At 44.3% G+C, this 17299-nt stretch overlaps 1 protein-coding gene across 1 annotated transcript in view; it reads left to right on the forward strand.

Annotated features, from left to right (window-relative positions):
- The window catches only part of MYO18B (myosin XVIIIB), a 602318-nt gene that overhangs the window by 56391 nt on the left and 528628 nt on the right, over positions 1 to 17299 (forward strand). The window contains exon 12 of the mRNA XM_056518071.1: positions 4412 to 4475. Coding sequence (XP_056374046.1) covers positions 4412 to 4475 — 64 coding nt within the window. The remainder of the gene's footprint in view (positions 1 to 4411; positions 4476 to 17299) is intronic.

Raw genomic sequence — 17299 nt, forward strand, 5'->3', positions numbered from 1 at the left:
CTATTAAAAAATCTTTACCCTTCCAGTACTTTTTAGCAGCTGTATGCTCCAGAGGAAATTCTTTTCTTTATCAATTTCTTTTTTGTCTTGTCCACAGTGCTCTCTGCACACACCTGGTGCCCATATCAGGAACTGTCCAGAGCAGGAGAATATCCCCATTGGAAATCTACGCTGCTCTGGACAGTTCCTGACACGGACAGATGTGTCAGCAGAGAGCACTGTGGACAAGGCAAAAAAGAAATTCAAAAAGAAAATAATTTCCTCTGTAGCATACAGCTGCTAAAAAGCACTGGAATGGTAAATGTGAAACAAAAATGTAGCATGCTAAACTCTTAGACTATGTCCCATGGTTGAATGGCCGTATCGAAAATTCCTTGTGGACACTCCCCCGACAGCAAAGCGCCGGCAGATCATGAGGGCGCTAGGACCGATCGGAAATGGGCCATCTCATAGACTGCAATGAATTTCCGTGCGGACTCTGCAGAAAGAATAGACATTTCTATTCTTTCTGCAGACTATGGAATCGGCATTTCCTCTGAAATTCCGCCATGTCCACTGTGAAGTAAAATCCCATTGAAAACAATGGAACTCTGCATGTCCACATGTCTGTGTAGAATTTTTTGCAGAATTCCACATGGAAATTTCATTGTTTGAACATAGCCTCAAAGTAGTTGTCTCAGGATAGATACAGTGGGGATCAAAAGTTTGGGAACCCCAGGTAAAAATGCGTATTAATGTGCATAAAGAAGCCAAGGAGAGATGGAAAAATCTCCAGAAGGCATCAAATTACAGATAATACATTCTTATAATATGTCAACAAAAGTTAAATTTCATTTCCATCATTTACACTTTCAAAATAACAGAAAACAAAAAAAGGGCATATGCAAAAGTTTGGGCACCCTGCAGAATTTATAGCATGCGCTGCCCCCTTTGCAAACCTGAGACCTGCCAGTGTCATTGATTGTTCTCAATCATCATCTGGGAAGACCAGGTGATGTCAATCTCTAAGCAGTTGTCTAGAAATCTGAAACTGAAAATAGTTGACGCTCACAAAGCTGGAGAAGGCTATAAGAAGATAGCAAAACGTTTTCAGATGTGAATATTCTCTGTTCGGAATGTAATTAAGAAATGTCAGTCATCAGGAACAGTGGAAGTTAAAGCAAGATCTGGAAGACCAAGAAAAATATCAGACAGAACAGTTCGCAGGATTGTGAGAAAAACTATTCAAAACCCACGTTTGACTGCACAATCCCCCCAGAAAGATCTGGCAGACACTGGAGTTGTGGTACACTATTCCACTATAAAGAGATACTTTTACAAATATGGTCTTCATGGAAGAGTCATCAGAAGAAAACCTCTTCTACGTCCTCACCACAAAAATCAGCATTTGAACTTTGCAAATGAACATATAGACAAGCCTGATGCATTTTCGAAACAAGTTCTGTGGACCGATGAGGTTAAAATTGAACTTTTTTGGCAGGAATGAGCAGAGGTATGTTTGGAGAAGAAGGGGAACAGAATTTAATGAACAGAACCTCTGTCCAACTGTTAAGCATGGGGGTGGATCAATAATGCTTTGGGGTTGTATTGCAGCCAGTGGCACAGGGAACATCTCACGAGTAGAAGAAAAAATGGATTCAATAAAATTTCTGCAAATTTTGGATGCTAACTTGATGCCATCTGTGAAAAAGCTGAAGTTAAAGAGAGGATGGCTTCTACAAATGGATAATGATCCTAAACACACCTCGAAATCCACGGGAGATTACATCAAGAGGTGTAAACTGAAGGTTTTGCCATGGCCTTCACAATCTCCTGACCTCAACATAATTGAAAATCTATGGATAGACCTTAGAAGTGCGTGACAGACAGCCCAGAAAGCTTAAAGAACTGGAAGCCTTTTGTAAGGAAGAATGGGCAAAGATACCTCAAACAAGAATTGAAAGACTCTTGGCTGGCTACAAAAAGCGTTTACAAGCTGTGATACTTGCCAAAGGGGGCAGTACAAGATATTAACTCTGCAGGTTGACCAAACCTGCAGATGTCATTTTTTTGTTTTCTGTTATTTTGAAAGTGTATATGATGGAAATAAAATTTAACTTTTGTTGACATATTATAAGAATGTCTAATCTGTAATTTGATGCCTTTTGGAGATTTTTCCATCTTTCCTTGGCTTCTTTATGCACCTTAAAACTAATTTTTACCTGGGGTGCCCAAACTTTTGATCCCCACTGTATTGGTGCTATATAACCAGGATTAAGCACTACTGTCCAACTGTTGTGTCCCCTACCAATTACTTAAAATGCGGGCTTTCTTCAGAAGCTGCATAGTTATCCCATTATAGTCAATAGCTGACCCTACAACTGAGCAATCCATTTAAAGGGGTCACCCCTTAGGATACCCTGTCCATTTGTTATATTATGTCCTACGTGTCCTATATCATAGAGTGGGCTCCCAGGTCAGGGTATCCCAGTATAATCCTGATTGAACAGCAACTGCAAAAAGCCGCTCACCATCTGGAAGATTATTGTATAGTCACTCACTGATTATAAAAGGTGCAATGGTAAACTACAACGGAGGAAACTTGTAGAAACTGCATCGACATGGATCGGCTGAGTGACAGGATAAATGATGGACAAAGGAAATTTCTGTGCTGCATATTTCACCTCTGTAAATACCACTTCAGTAAGTGAAAAGTCAAGTAGTAAGTGAAAATCGTTGATTATTGGATTATTGACTCCTAGCTCAACCCATTGCAAGATGAATCTGCATATACAGCGACAGCTACAATGACGTATGGGCTTCAGATTGTAAAATATCACAATGCCCTATAATGCTTTTAGACTTAAGGTTTATCTTCCTCAGAAGGTGTGTGTCTTACTGTTGTGGCTTAAAATGAAAATTATTTTCCATAAGAAATCTTATGTTTTCTCATTTTTTATTGCAATATTTTTAATAGACTTTCTTTTTTCATTATCTTATGGAAACAGGCATGAAATGCCACCTACTTTTGAATAGTGGGTGGGGGTAGATGGTCATCACTATTTTACACCTTTGAGCTCCTCCTTATTTAACATTTAGCATTTTGCTGGGTATTCTTTTATTAGGTTGTCCTTAAATGGTTTTGGCCTAGCAAGTATGGCTTTTCCAGCAATGTGAATTGTGCTTACCCCATGGAGGACATTTACTGTCAAATGACATGGATGTTGCTGCTCCCATTTGTCCCCTTCCAGTCCTAAGATCTCCTGTCTTCTTCCTGCTTCCAAAACAAGCGATTGGTGCAGGACCTGACAACTAAGCCAACCACTGACAGCAACGGTGTCCTGTCTCATCCAGTGATTGGCTGAGTGAGCAGCGTCTGCTCTTCACCTTCACCTTCATCTTAGAAGCCAGAAGACGCCTGGAGATTGGGGGACTGGAAGGAAACAACTTGGAGCCTCTGGAGATCGGTGGGGGAACAGGGTTAGGTAAGTATTCCTTTTTTTCCTATTTTAACCTCACCCCAGCATGATATCCTTTTTTCCCCCAATGCTGACATAGCATATCCAGGTGTGGGACTTGAAGTCTACCAGGAAGACCACGCCACACTACATTATGCACTTATGCATGCAGTTGGAGCAAATTACCTCTTGGAATTGTTCACCAGTGAAGGTAGAATTATCCATACATTAATTCCAAGACCAAAATTATTTTTGTATTTCCCACCCATACCTACAGGCAGGGCACATTGCTACAGACAAGTCTAGTTGTGACTTTACACTAGGTTTGCTAACAAAATGGCAGCCTGCAACCTTGCTGCAAAAAGTCTGTTTTGGCTACATAGAGTTATAAATAATGTTGGCTAGGTTTTCAGTATTTTTTTCTTTTTTTAAACTAAAACAACCAAATGTAAATAAATGTATTGTGTAGAAACCAAAAAATGTTGCTGAAGAACAAGAAACATGATGGGAATCTTATGACCTACAATTGATGAAATAAAAGTGTAAGAATGTACATAAAGTGCCCAGGAGAGTGGAATCTTTCCATCACATACTACCATGGGACAATGAAGAAACATCAGCATACCTTTGTACAGTGACAGAATGCTGGGCCCAGTAATGACCTGTATACATTGATGTGCGTGCACTCTGGGACATGGGGAACGATTTCATTACATGCTTTAAATTACATTTTTTTATGCATTTTTGTTTAATTTCTTTTAAAGATCCTTTATTTTCAAAACTATTTAAAGGGGAAGAAGATATTTTTCATATACTCATCACATATAAAATATTAGTAACTACAGTGTAATTGCAGTTGTTACTGTTCTATATATCTTCCTTATCTTGTCTACACATTAAAAAGTTTGACTTCAGAGCTGAGTTTATTTGTAGCCCATGCACATTGTAATTTAATCTTTCTTAACTGTGCCCAGGTCACAGCTGAACCTTCACCAGATGGCAGACTGCCACTCCTTTGGAATCATGCCATGTGCGAAGGTAGGAAATATCTTTGGTATGCAAATATACACTGTCATAGGTTTAACTAGTTCTCTTCCTTTTTTGGTATTTGGCAAACCTTAAAGGGGTACTCTGGTAGAAAACTATATTTAAATTTTTTTTTTGTTTTTTTTTTAATCAACTGATGCTAGAAAGTCAAACAGATTTGTAAATGACTTCTATTAAATAATCTTAATCCTTCCAGTATTTATCAGCTGCTGTATACTACAGAGAAAGTTGAGTTGTTCTTTTCTGTCTGACCTTAGTGCTCTCTGCTGACACCTCTGTCCATGTCAGGAACTGTCCAGAGTAGGAGCAAATCCCTATAGAAAATCTCTCCTGCTCCAGACAGTTCCTGACATGGATAGAGGTGTCAGCAGACTGAAAAGAATGTCACAACTTCCTCTGCAGTATACAGTAGCTGATCAGTACTGGAAGGATTAAGATTTTTTAATAGAAGTATTTTACAAATCTGTTTAAAGGGGTATTCCGCCCCTAGACATCTTATCCCCTATCCAAAGGATAGGGGATAAGATGTCAGATCGCCGTGGTCCCGCTGCTGGGGACCCCCGGGATCTCTGCTGCGGCACTGCGCTATCATTACAGCACAGAGCGAATTCGCTCTGTGCGTAATGACGGGCGATACAGGGGACGGAGCAGAGTGACGTCATGTCTCCGCCCCTCGTGACATCATGGCCCGTCCCCTTAATGCAAGTCTATGGGAGGGGGCGTGATGACCGCCACGCCCCCTCCCATAGACTTGTATTGAAAGGGGCGGCCCGTGACATCACGAGGGGCGGAGCCGTGACGTAACGATGCTCCGGCCCCTGTACCGCCTATCATTACGTGCAGAGCGAACTCGCTCTGTGCTGTAATGATAGCGCGGTGCCGCAGCGGGGATCCCAGGGGTCCCCAGCAGCGGGACCGCGGCGATCTGACGTCTTATCCCCTATCCTTTGGATAGGGGATAAGATGTCTAGGGGCGGAATACCCCTTTAACTTTCTGGCACCAGTTAATTTGAAAATAAAAAATAAAAAAAGTTATCCACTGGAGTACCCCTTTAAATGAAATAATAGATCTACCATGTGAGAGACAGTATTGTGCAATGGATGTTTAATCAGTATACTCACTTCTTCATATATGGAATACACATTGTTGGCATCCTATTGCATTTGCTGGAAATATATTATTGGCCATCCTTTTTTATTCCAAGTTAAATATATATATATTTTATTTTATATTGCTAGAAATACCATGCAAATCTGTTAGAAAGAGCACATTTTTAAAATTAATATCAACTAAGAAAACTATAGCGATTTACTGATACTGATTAAATGACCTGTATTACTGAATTCCGACTTTCCTTTTTGGACAAAGGTTTAAAAATGTGACAAAAAAATGTGATAAAATAGGCCAGTGATGGGGGCTGAGGATTTTATTCACAGTCATTATTTGCCCTTCAGTATGCATCAATGTTACAATTATATGTTGCTTTTCTTTAGTGGCTTAACCAACATAAACGGGGACAGTGATATAAATTATGTTGTATCTAAATCAAAATATTTCATTTCAGAGCAGGTGGCATCAATATCTGGGTCAGGACCACCAAACTACTTGGAAAATCAGTTATTTTTTCATCATACTATAAAATAAAGTGTTTCCTTTAAAGGAAACCTGCCACATTAAATATTTCAATCCGTAGGCATCATGTTATAGAGCAGGAGGTGCTGAGCAGATTGATATATAGTTCTATGGGAAAGTTCCAGGATAAGGTTTTATTTATGTCAATCTCTGCCTATACTGAGCTTAGTAGTTGAATGGGCGGTCCTACTCAGTGATTGACAGCACTCTGTGTTTAAACATGTGCATAGAAATAGCTGTCAATCACTGAGTAGGTCCACCCACTGGACTACTTTACTTATTCTGGGCTAAGTAGTTGAGCGGACAGTGGTACTTGGTGATTGACAGCACTCTATGGCTCATATTTATAATTGTGGTGTAAGTCAAGCATTTTTTCTACACCTTTTTTGTGTTGGTGCTGGTAATGTGTAGGAGCGCCACATTTATTAAATGGACAAAGAGCATTTGATATATTTTGTGCAGGTCACATTTTCTGAAATTTCTTTCTTCACATACACCAAAAGGCTACACCATGTCTGGGCTGGTGTAGTTTTAGAGACTTTCCAGTGGCTTTGCACCTTTTTTGCTCCTTTCACAAAAAGGCGCAGTTGATAAAACCCTTCAATATCATGTATATTGCCAAAATCAGTGGATTACAACTCAAAATCAGCAGAAATCTATATATATATAAAACTCAACATGTGTGTGTGTGTGTGTGTGTGTGTATGTATGTGTGTATGTGTGTATGTATGTATGTATGTGTGTGTGTGTTCCAGCATCACGTCCAAACGGCTAAAGATATTAACATGAAACTTGGCACACATGTTACTTATATGTCAACAACAAACATAGGATAGGTGATTTAACCCTTACTCACCCCCATTTGCCAGGGGCAGGGTTTATGTTTAAAGTCCCATACAAGTCAATGGGAAATATATGTTACTGCATAACTTCCAAACGGCTTGAGAAATTTCGATAATACTTGGTCACATGTTACTTATATGTCCACTTAAAATATAGGATAGTTAATTTAACCCTTAACTACCCCCATTTGTGAGGGTCGGGGTTTTTGTTTAAAGTCCCATGCAAATCAATGGGAAATATATATTCCCACATAACTTCCGTACGGCTGGAGATATTTCAATAACTGGTACACATATTACGGGTCGGCATAGGAGGTCGACATAGGAGGTCGGGATAGGAGGACGGGATGGGGGGGTCGGGATAGGAGGACGGGATGGGGGGGTCGGGATAGGAGGTCGGGATAGGAGGATGCGATAGGAGGACCGAGATAAGAGGACCGGGATAGGAGGACCAGGATAGGAGGACCGGGATAGGAGGTCAGGATAGGAGGTCAGGATAGGAGGACGCGATAGGAGGACGGGATAGGAGGTTGGGATAGGAGGTCGGGATAGGAGGTCGGGATAGGAGGACGGATGGGAGGATGGGATAGGAGGACGGGATAGGATGACGGGATAGGAGGTCTGGATAGGAGGTCGGGATAGGAGGACGGGATAGGAGGTCAAGATAGGAAGACGGGATAGGAGGTCGAGATAGGAGGACGGGATAGGAGGTCGTGATAGGAGGACGGGATAGGAGGTCGAGATAGGAGGATGGGATAGGAGGTCGTGATAGGAGGACGGGATAGGAGGACGTGATAGGAGGTCGGGATATGAGGTCGGGATAGGAGGATGGGATAGGAGGATGGGATGGATGGACAGGATAGGAGGACGGGATAGGAGGACGGGAAAGGAGGACGGGAAAGGAGGACGGGAATGGAGGTCGAGGTATGAGGACGGGAAAGGAGGACGGGATAGGAGGACGGGAAAGGAGGACTGGATAGGAGGACAGGATAGGAGGACGGGATAGATGGACGGGATAGATGGATGGGATAGGAGGACGGGAAAGGAGGTCGAGATAGGAGGACGGGATAGGAGGTCGGAATAGGAGGTCGGGATAGGAGGTCGGGATATGATGACGTGATAGGAGGTCGGGATGTGACAACAATATATGAGGACAGGATATGAAGTCAAAAGCTTCCTCCTTTGTTTATTTTCCTCCCCAACAAGGATTAGGAAGGAAAAACTGGGCAACGCCGGGTACTCAGCTAGTGTGTAAACAAAAAGGTGCAAAAAAAGGCGCAAAAAACCCAGCTTGCTCCTTTTTTGCCCCTTTTTTAGACACAAAAAACAGTCTAAAGACAATGATAAATGTCGGCCTATATACACACACATCTAAATGTCAGTCACTGAGTAGGTCCACCCACTTGACTATTTAGCTCAGTATGAGCAGAGATTACATAAAGAGATGACAAGTTATACTGGATCTTTTTCCACAATGCTATATATCAATATGTTCAGTTCTTCCTGTTCTATAACATGTTCCCTGCAGTTGGGACTCCATGTTAAATATGACAGGTTCCCCATTTACCATTAAAAAATATATATTTTTTCAGTCAGTCATCATGAACGGGAAGGCTATAGATTATGTATTAGGATGTGCTTTTCCAATAGTTTGGTAACAGTTTGTTTTATGTCGTTCTACTACAATAGGTAAAGAGTGTAAACTTTCAGAGTAGATGTAGTGTACTATAAAATGTTGTAATGTATGTCAAACACACACTCGTGATATTGAATCAGTCTTGCTCTATGTGTGGCTGCCTAAACCTTTCCAATGAGGAGTTTATAGGTGCTATAGGCAAAGGATAAGCAATAAAACCTGTTAATGTGTGAAATGATTCATGTGAAAGGTTGTTAGTAAATGTAGCATGAAAGACAGCTCCACTGCCTAGAGCAGCTCTTGCACAATTTCCTTCTTGACTCCTCCAGTCACTCAAAATTATTTCTGTACGTAATCATCTCAGGTGACGAAGCACTAAATAGCTGGAACGGCGCCTCAAATACCTGTCAGGAAGAAATGCTGCTGCGCAATCCACTGTTTTAAGGCAGGTTCATTCTTAATTTGAGATGCCACATTCTATTTATCACCGTTCTTGTGTGGCATTCTCCAGGCTAAATGACGCCAACTGTGCTGTGTTGTACTGAGTAGGGTGGAACTATGTGACCATAATGACTACTATGTATAGTACCGTAACTTATTTGGTGTCTTTTTTTAGCTTCAATTCTAATTTTATTGGATATGATCTCTACAATTGTTTGTGCTTAGAAAGAATATCAGACATAAGGGCTAATATTCTGCACATGCGGCACATTAGTAGTAAAGGGAATCAATAACAACAATTCCAATCCTTTGTCCTATTCATTCTTGGCCACTGTACAATATGGCAAATTGCTTTTTTTTTGTCAGCCAGACATAAGAGTTTCTTTCAAGGTCTCAGATACATAGATACTTTTTTTCTTGATTACACAAGGAAACAGAAAGTGACAAGTGACAGCAAGTCAGGGCAATCTAGATTAGAAAGCCAGAGGACAATAATGTGGGAATAGTGATGGTTGCTGGACAGGTGTAGGGTCATCAATAGAGATCAGTCCAAGAGCAAGGGAAAAAAAGTCTGCAAATGTAATACACATCAGAGCAGAAACATAAGGCATCAGATAGGCTCAAAGACAAGATGTATCAGAAAGGAGGCAGGGTTCACATGACAGCGGGATCAAGATCACTTACAAAGAAAAAGGGAGAAAGTCCTAGATACAGAATGATATCACAGGCATTCTAGTGGTCTTGTGTATGTCAATAAATAGTGATATATGAAGCCTGGCTCTATGTCTAGGTGGGGGTCACTATGCATTTAGAACAATGTAGCTCAATCTTCCTACAGGTGCCCCTAGACTATGGCCAGGTAAGATGGCACTCCATCCTGAAATCCTGCTGGATTTTTGCTCAGTAATTCCACATGGAAATTCTGGTACAGCAGCCTCCCATTGTTTTCAATAACACTCTGTTGAACTGTGCACACTGCTTAATTTCCACAAGATAGGGGATTAGTATCTAATCTCAGGGGTTCAACCATTGGGACCCTTTTCCAAACTCCAGAATAGGGCAGGCTTTCCTTGCTACAAGGAGTGGTAGATGCATGCGCTCTATGCTTTGTCTATGGGAGCACTGGAGAGACTTGAAAGCTGTACTTACGCATCTACGGATAGACAGTGCATAGAGTAGGTGCCATCTACTGCTATATGCAGTGGGGAGAGCTGAAGCCATTTTCTGGAGATTTCAAAGCGTCCCAGTGACTGTACTCCCACGATCAGACACTAATTACCTTATTTTCTGGCATTAACAGTCCAAAATGCACTAAATGTATTTGTAAATGTGGCATATTTTACTCCTATCTAGTTTAAGACTGAAGTATGAAATTCCAGTCTATGTAAATCTTCTCCTTTGTATATACAGAAATAGTGGTCATATAGTGGTACATTGGTATGGTGAGATTCAGCGACTCTTTACTGTAGTTGTACAATTTCTTATCCATCTGGTCAAAATCTTCTTGGCTATAGTTTGCCGCATAGTTTCCTGACCAAAAATATTTGAATCCTCCCTTTTGCAGCCTATTCTTATACTCTAAACTAAAACAAGCTTTGGTTAGTACTCCACTGCACCCTATAAATATAATATTGCTATACACTGCTCTCCTGAATGTAATACTGCCATACACTGTGCCCTTGAATTTAACACTGCTACAAACACTGTATTCCTTGAATCCCATATGCCCCCTTAATATACTGTAATGACATACTACCCTCCCTAAATACTTCTAAACAGACGGTACCCTATAAAAACTAAAACTCCACACATTGTGCTTACATGAATACAAAAATGCCATCGGCTATGCCCCCTGAAATTATATATAATAAATGAAAATAACTTTAACATGCACTGTGCCCTGAAATTCATTTAATCATACACTGTGACTCCTTGACAATAATTTTAACATGCCCTGCACCCTATGGAATTAATTTTAACATGCACAGTGCCTCTGAAACCAGGAGTGCCTTTAGCCCAAGTAAAATATACTCACCTGTCCCTCCCTTTTCCCGTGCTGTCATCTACACATACATCTCTCAGCAAGGAGCTGAGGACACCCATGCCCTCACCAGCACCAGTAGTCATTCAATGCTATCTGTGTCCTGAGGGTGCAGATATAATTGAATTGAGGGAAACTAGGTCAAGATCCGCTTCTCCTTTGTTCCCTGAAAAGACCAGTATCGCAAGGGAGATGAATGGAAAACTGCCTTCAATACTCGTGACGGACATTTTGAGTATCTTGTAATGGCTTTTGGTCTCTGCAATGCTCCAGCCATTTTTCAAAAGTTTGTCAATGATATCTTCCGTGATCTTCTCTGCACCTGTGTTGTCGTATACCTAGATGATATCCTGATCTTCTCTTCCAACTTAGAGGAACATTGTACTCATGTTCGTCTGGTTCTTCAGCGATTACGGAAGAATCATCTCTACGCCTAACTGGAGAAATGCCTGTTCGAGAAGTCTAGTCTTCTGTTTCTTGGCTACATTGTCTCTCATCAGGGCCTGCAGATGGATCCAGATAAATTGTCTGCAGTATTGGATTGGACTCGTCCGTCGGGCCTACGTGCTATTCAACTCTTTCAGGGATTCGCAAACTATTATCATCAATTTATCCCACACTTTTCATCCTTGGTTGCTCCAATCGTCGCTCTCTAAGAAGACTTCTAATCCTAAGTCTTGGCCTCAAGAGGCTGAAGAGGCCTTCTCCCGTTTAAAGTCTGCGTTTGCCTCTGCTCCTGTGCTTACATGACCAGATCCAGAAAGGCCCTTTGCTTTGGAGGTTGATGCCTCATTTATTGGAGCAGGTGCCGTTCTTACTCAGAAAAATGCCAAGGGCAAGACTGTTACTTGTGGGTTCTTCTCCAAGACTTCCTCCTGCTGAGAGGAATTACACCTTTGGAGATCGTGAACTCCTCGCTATCAAGCTAGCCTTGGAAGAATGGCGACATTTATTGGAAGGTTCTTTTCATCTGGTCAGCATCTACTCCGATCATAAGAATCTTCTATATCTTCAGTCTGCTCAGTGTTTGAACCCCCGCCAGGCAAGGGGGTCACTGTTCTTTTCTAGGTTCAACTTCTTCATCCACTTCTGTCCGGCATATAAGAACATCAGGGCAGATGCTCTCTCCAGGTCCTCTGACATCATTGGTTTGGACACCACGCCTAGGCATATTATTCCTTCTGACCTTTTGATTCCTGCCGCTCCTGCTGAAATTCAGCAAGTTCCTCTGTGAAAATCCTTTCTGCCCGCCAGATTGAGACGCAAGGTACTGAAATGGGGTAATTCTTCCTTGACAGCAGGTCATCCTGTTATACGCAAGACTCTACTTCTAATCTCCCGGAACTATTGGTGGCCTCATCTTGAATGTGATGTTTCTGATTTTGTTTGTTCCTGTGAAATTTGTGCCCATGACAAAACTCCTCGACAGAGACCTGCAGAACTCTTACAGCCTTTACCCATTCTGGAGACACCCTGGTCCCATATCACCATAGATTTCACCACCACTTTGCCACCATCTCATAATAACACTGTCATTTAGGTTGTTGTAGATCGGTTTTCCAAGATGGCTCATTTTATTCCTCTACCAGGTCTTTTTTCTGCCCCACAGCTGGCGAAGTACTTCTTGTTGCATGTCTTTTGTTTACATGGTCTTCCTCAGCATATTTTTTCGGATCGTGGTGTGCAGTTTGTCTCTAAGTTCTGGCGAGCCCTTTGCATCCTTCTGGACATTAATCTGGACTTCTCCTCGGCCTACCAGCCTCAGTCCAATGGTCAGGTGGAGAGGGTCAATCAAATTCTTGAGACTTATCTTCGGCATTTTGTTTCAGCACGCCAAGACGATTGGATCCACCTTCTCCCCTAGGCTGAATTATCATACAATCCTAAGGATTCCGAGTCCATGAGGTCGTCTCCCTTTATTATTGTCTACGGATTCCATCTCCGTTCTCCTCTTCCTCTCCCAGTTTCCTCTGGTGTGCCTGCTGTTGATGAGCTGGTCCTTGACTTTTCCACCATCTGGCAACAGACCCAACAGTCATTATCCCAGGCTTCTTCACTCATGAAGGTGAAAGCTGATAAGAGTAGAAGACCTCTTCCATCCTTCTCTCCTGGTGACATGGTGTGGCTTTCATCCAAGTTCATCCAACATCCAAGTTCATCCAACATCCAAGTTCATCCAACATCCAAGTTCATCCAACATCCAAGTTCATTACAAGCTTGGTCCTCGCTCCCTTGGTCCCTTCCAGATTCTAGTAAAAAATAATCCTGTCTCCTACAAACTCCGTCTACCTGCTACGTTACGAATTCCCAATTCCTTCCACGTCTCTCTCCTCATGCCTCCTGTCATAAACTGGTTTTCTCAAAAGAATCTTGTCCCCACACCTGTCTCCGGCTCTTCTGACGTCTACAAAGTTAAAGAGATTCTTGCCACTAAAACCATAAGAGGTAAACAATTTTTTTCTGGTCAACTGGGAGGGTTACGGTCCTGAGGAGAGATATTGGGAGCCTGAGGAGAATATCCCGGAGCGTGACCTTCTCGGGAGTATTCTGAATCGAAAAAGGAGGGGGAGACCAAAGGGGGGGTACTGTTAAGTTATGCACTCTGGCCGCACATGCTGACCATGAGCACATGGTCCCGTTACCTGCTGCTGGCGGGGTTAGGATTCACATCGCAGGACGCGCCCACATGCGAATCCCAACCTGTCACTCACCTGGTGTTTCTCCTGCCCCCGTCTCAGCCTCTCTGCTCTGGCGCACGTGTCCCCGTCCCCTAGGGTGTGCGCGTGCCAGAGCTTTAAGATTTAAAGGGCCAAGTTCTCCCATTAGTGAAGTAACACCTGTGGCTCATTGATAAATTCCTCCACCTTCCACACTTCTCTGCTGGATCTTTGTTGCCCTAGTGCCTGAGAGAAAGCGTTCCTGAGAGTTGCCTTGCTGTGTATCATACCCTTTTCTCTGTGACCTGACCTTGCTCATTTGCCGCCTGCCTACTGACCCCTTGCTATGTTCCTGCTGTGCCACCAGCCCTGACCTTCTGCTTTTCTGACCACGAGTTACCTTATCCTACCTGTGCTTCAGCTGCCTGTGTGGTCGAGCTGTGCCAGGGGTAGCGACCTGGGTGCCTCCTGCCGCAGCAAGTCCATCCCACTTTGCGGAAGGCTCTGGTGAAAACTGTTACGCCTAGCGCTCCGGGTCCCCGCTCCTCCCCGGAGCGCTCGCTACACTCCCCTCACTGCAGCGCTCCGGTCAGGTCCACTGACCCGGGGTGCTGCGATACCGCCTCCAGCCGGGATGCGATTCGCGATGCGGGTAGCGCCCGCTCGCGATGCGCACCCCGGCTCCCGTACCTGACTCGCTCTCCGTCGGTCCTGTCCCGGCGCGCGCGGCCCCGCTCCCTAGGGCGCTCGCGCGCCGGGTCTTTGCGATTTAAAGGGCCACTGCGCCGCTGATTGGCGCAGTGGTTCCAATTAGTCTGATCACCTGTGCACTTCCCTATATCACCTCACTTCCCCTGCACTTCCTTGCCGGATCTTGTTGCCATCGTGCCAGTGAAAGCGTTTCCTTGTGTGTTCCTAGCCTGTGTTCCAGACCTCCTGCCGTTGCCCCTGACTACGATCCTTGCTGCCTGCCCCGACCTTCTGCTACGTCCGACCTTGCTTCTGTCTACTCCCTTGTACCGCGCCTATCTTCAGCAGCCAGAGAGGTTGAGCCGTTGCTAGTGGATACGACCTGGTCACTACCGCCGCAGCAAGACCATCCCGCTTTGCGGCGGGCTCTGGTGAAAACCAGTAGTGACTTAGAACCGATCCACTAGCACGGTCCACGCCAATCCCTCTCTGGCACAGAGGATCCACTACCTGCCAGCCGGCATCGTGACAGTAGATCCGGCCATGGATCCCGCTGAAGTTCCTCTGCCAGTTGTCGCTGACCTCACCACGGTGGTCGCCCAGCAGTCACAACAGATAGCGCAACAAGGCCAACAGCTGTCTCAACTGACCGTTATGCTACAGCAGTTACTACCACAGCTTCAGCAATCATCTCCTCCGCCAGCTCCTGCACCTCCTCCGCAGCGAGTGGCCGCTTCTGGTCTACGCCTATCCTTGCCGGATAAATTTGATGGGGACTCTAAGTTTTGCCGTGGCTTTCTTTCCCAATGTTCCCTGCACTTGGAGATGATGTCGGACCAGTTTCCCACTGAAAGGTCTAAGGTGGCTTTCGTAGTCAGCCTTCTGTCTGGAAAAGCCCTGTCTTGGGCCACACCGCTCTGGGACCGCAATGACCCCGTCACTGCCTCTGTACACTCCTTCTTCTCGGAAATCCGAAGTGTCTTTGAGGAACCTGCCCGAGCCTCTTCTGCTGAGACTGCCCTGTTGAACCTGGTCCAGGGTAATTCTTCCGTTGGCGAGTATGCCGTACAATTCCGTACTCTTGCTTCAGAATTATCCTGGAATAATGAGGCCCTCTGCGCGACCTTTAAAAAAGGCCTATCCAGCAACATTAAAGATGTTCTGGCCGCACGAGAAATCCCTGCTAATCTACATGAACTCATTCACCTAGCCACTCGCATTGACATGCGTTTTTCCGAAAGGCGTCAGGAGCTCCGCCAGGATATGGACTCTGTTCGCACGAGGCGTTTCTTCTCCCCGGCTCCTCTCTCCTCTGGTCCCCTGCAATCTGTTCCTGTGCCTCCCGCCGTGGAGGCTATGCAGGTCGACCGGTCTCGCCTGACACCTCAAGAGAGGACACGACGCCGCATGGAGAATCTCTGCCTGTACTGTGCTAGTACCGAACACTTCCTGAAGGATTGTCCTATCCGTCCTCCCCGCCTGGAAAGACGTACGCTGACTCCGCACAAAGGTGAGACAGTCCTTGATGTCTACTCTGCTTCTCCACGTCTTACTGTGCCTGTACGGATATCTGCCTCTGCCTTCTCCTTCTCTACTATGGCCTTCTTGGACTCCGGATCTGCAGGAAATTTTATTTTGGCCTCTCTCGTCAACAGGTTCAACATCCCGGTGACCAGTCTCGCCAGACCCCTCTACATCAATTGTGTAAACAATGAAAGATTGGACTGTACCATACGTTTCCGCACGGAGCCCCTTCTAATGTGCATCGGATCTCATCACGAGAGGATTGAACTTTTGGTCCTCCCCAATTGCACTTCTGAAATTCTCCTTGGACTTCCCTGGCTTCAACTTCATTCCCCTACCCTGGATTGGTTCACTGGGGAGATCAAGAGTTGGGGGTCCTCTTGTTCCAAGGACTGCCTAAAACCGGTTCCCAGTAACCCTTGCCGTGACTCTGTGGTTCCTCCTGTAACCGGTCTCCCTAAGGCCTATATGGACTTTGCGGATGTTTTTTGCAAAAAACAAGCTGAGACTCTACCTCCTCACAGGCCTTATGATTGTCCTATCGACCTCCTCCCGGGCACTACTCCACCCCGGGGCAGAATTTATCCTCTGTCCGCCCCAGAGACTCTTGCCATGTCTGAATACGTCCAGGAAAATTTAAAAAAGGGCTTTATCCGTAAGTCCTCCTCTCCTGCCGGAGCCGGATTTTTCTTTGTGTCCAAAAAAGATGGCTCCCTACGTCCTTGCATTGACTACCGCGGTCTTAATAAAATCACGGTTAAGAACCGCTACCCCCTACCCCTCATCTCTGAACTCTTTGATCGCCTCCAAGGTGCCCACATCTTTACCAAACTGGACTTAAGAGGTGCTTATAATCTCATCCGCATCAGAGAGGGGGATGAATGGAAAACGGCATTTAACACCAGAGATGGACACTTTGAGTATCTGGTCATGCCCTTTGGCCTGTGCAACGCCCCTGCCGTCTTCCAAGACTTTGTTAATGAAATTTTTCGTGATCTCTTATACTCCTGTGTTGTTGTATATCTGGACGATATCCTGATTTTTTCTGCCAATCTAGAAGAACACCGCCAGCATGTCCGTATGGTTCTTCAGAGACTTCGTGACAATCAACTCTATGCCAAAATAGAGAAATGTCTGTTTGAATGCAAATCTCTTCCTTTCCTAGGATACTTGGTCTCTGGCCAGGGACTACAAATGGATCCAGACAAACTCTCTGCCGTCTTAGATTGGCCACGCCCCTCCGGACTCCGTGCTATCCAACGTTTTTTGGGGTTCGCCAATTATTACAGGCAATTTATTCCACATTTTTCTACCGTTGTGGCTCCTATCGTGGCTTTAACCAAAAAAAATG

This window comes from Hyla sarda, chromosome 1, assembly GCF_029499605.1.
Source record: "Hyla sarda isolate aHylSar1 chromosome 1, aHylSar1.hap1, whole genome shotgun sequence".
Classification (NCBI taxonomy): domain Eukaryota; kingdom Metazoa; phylum Chordata; class Amphibia; order Anura; family Hylidae; genus Hyla; species Hyla sarda.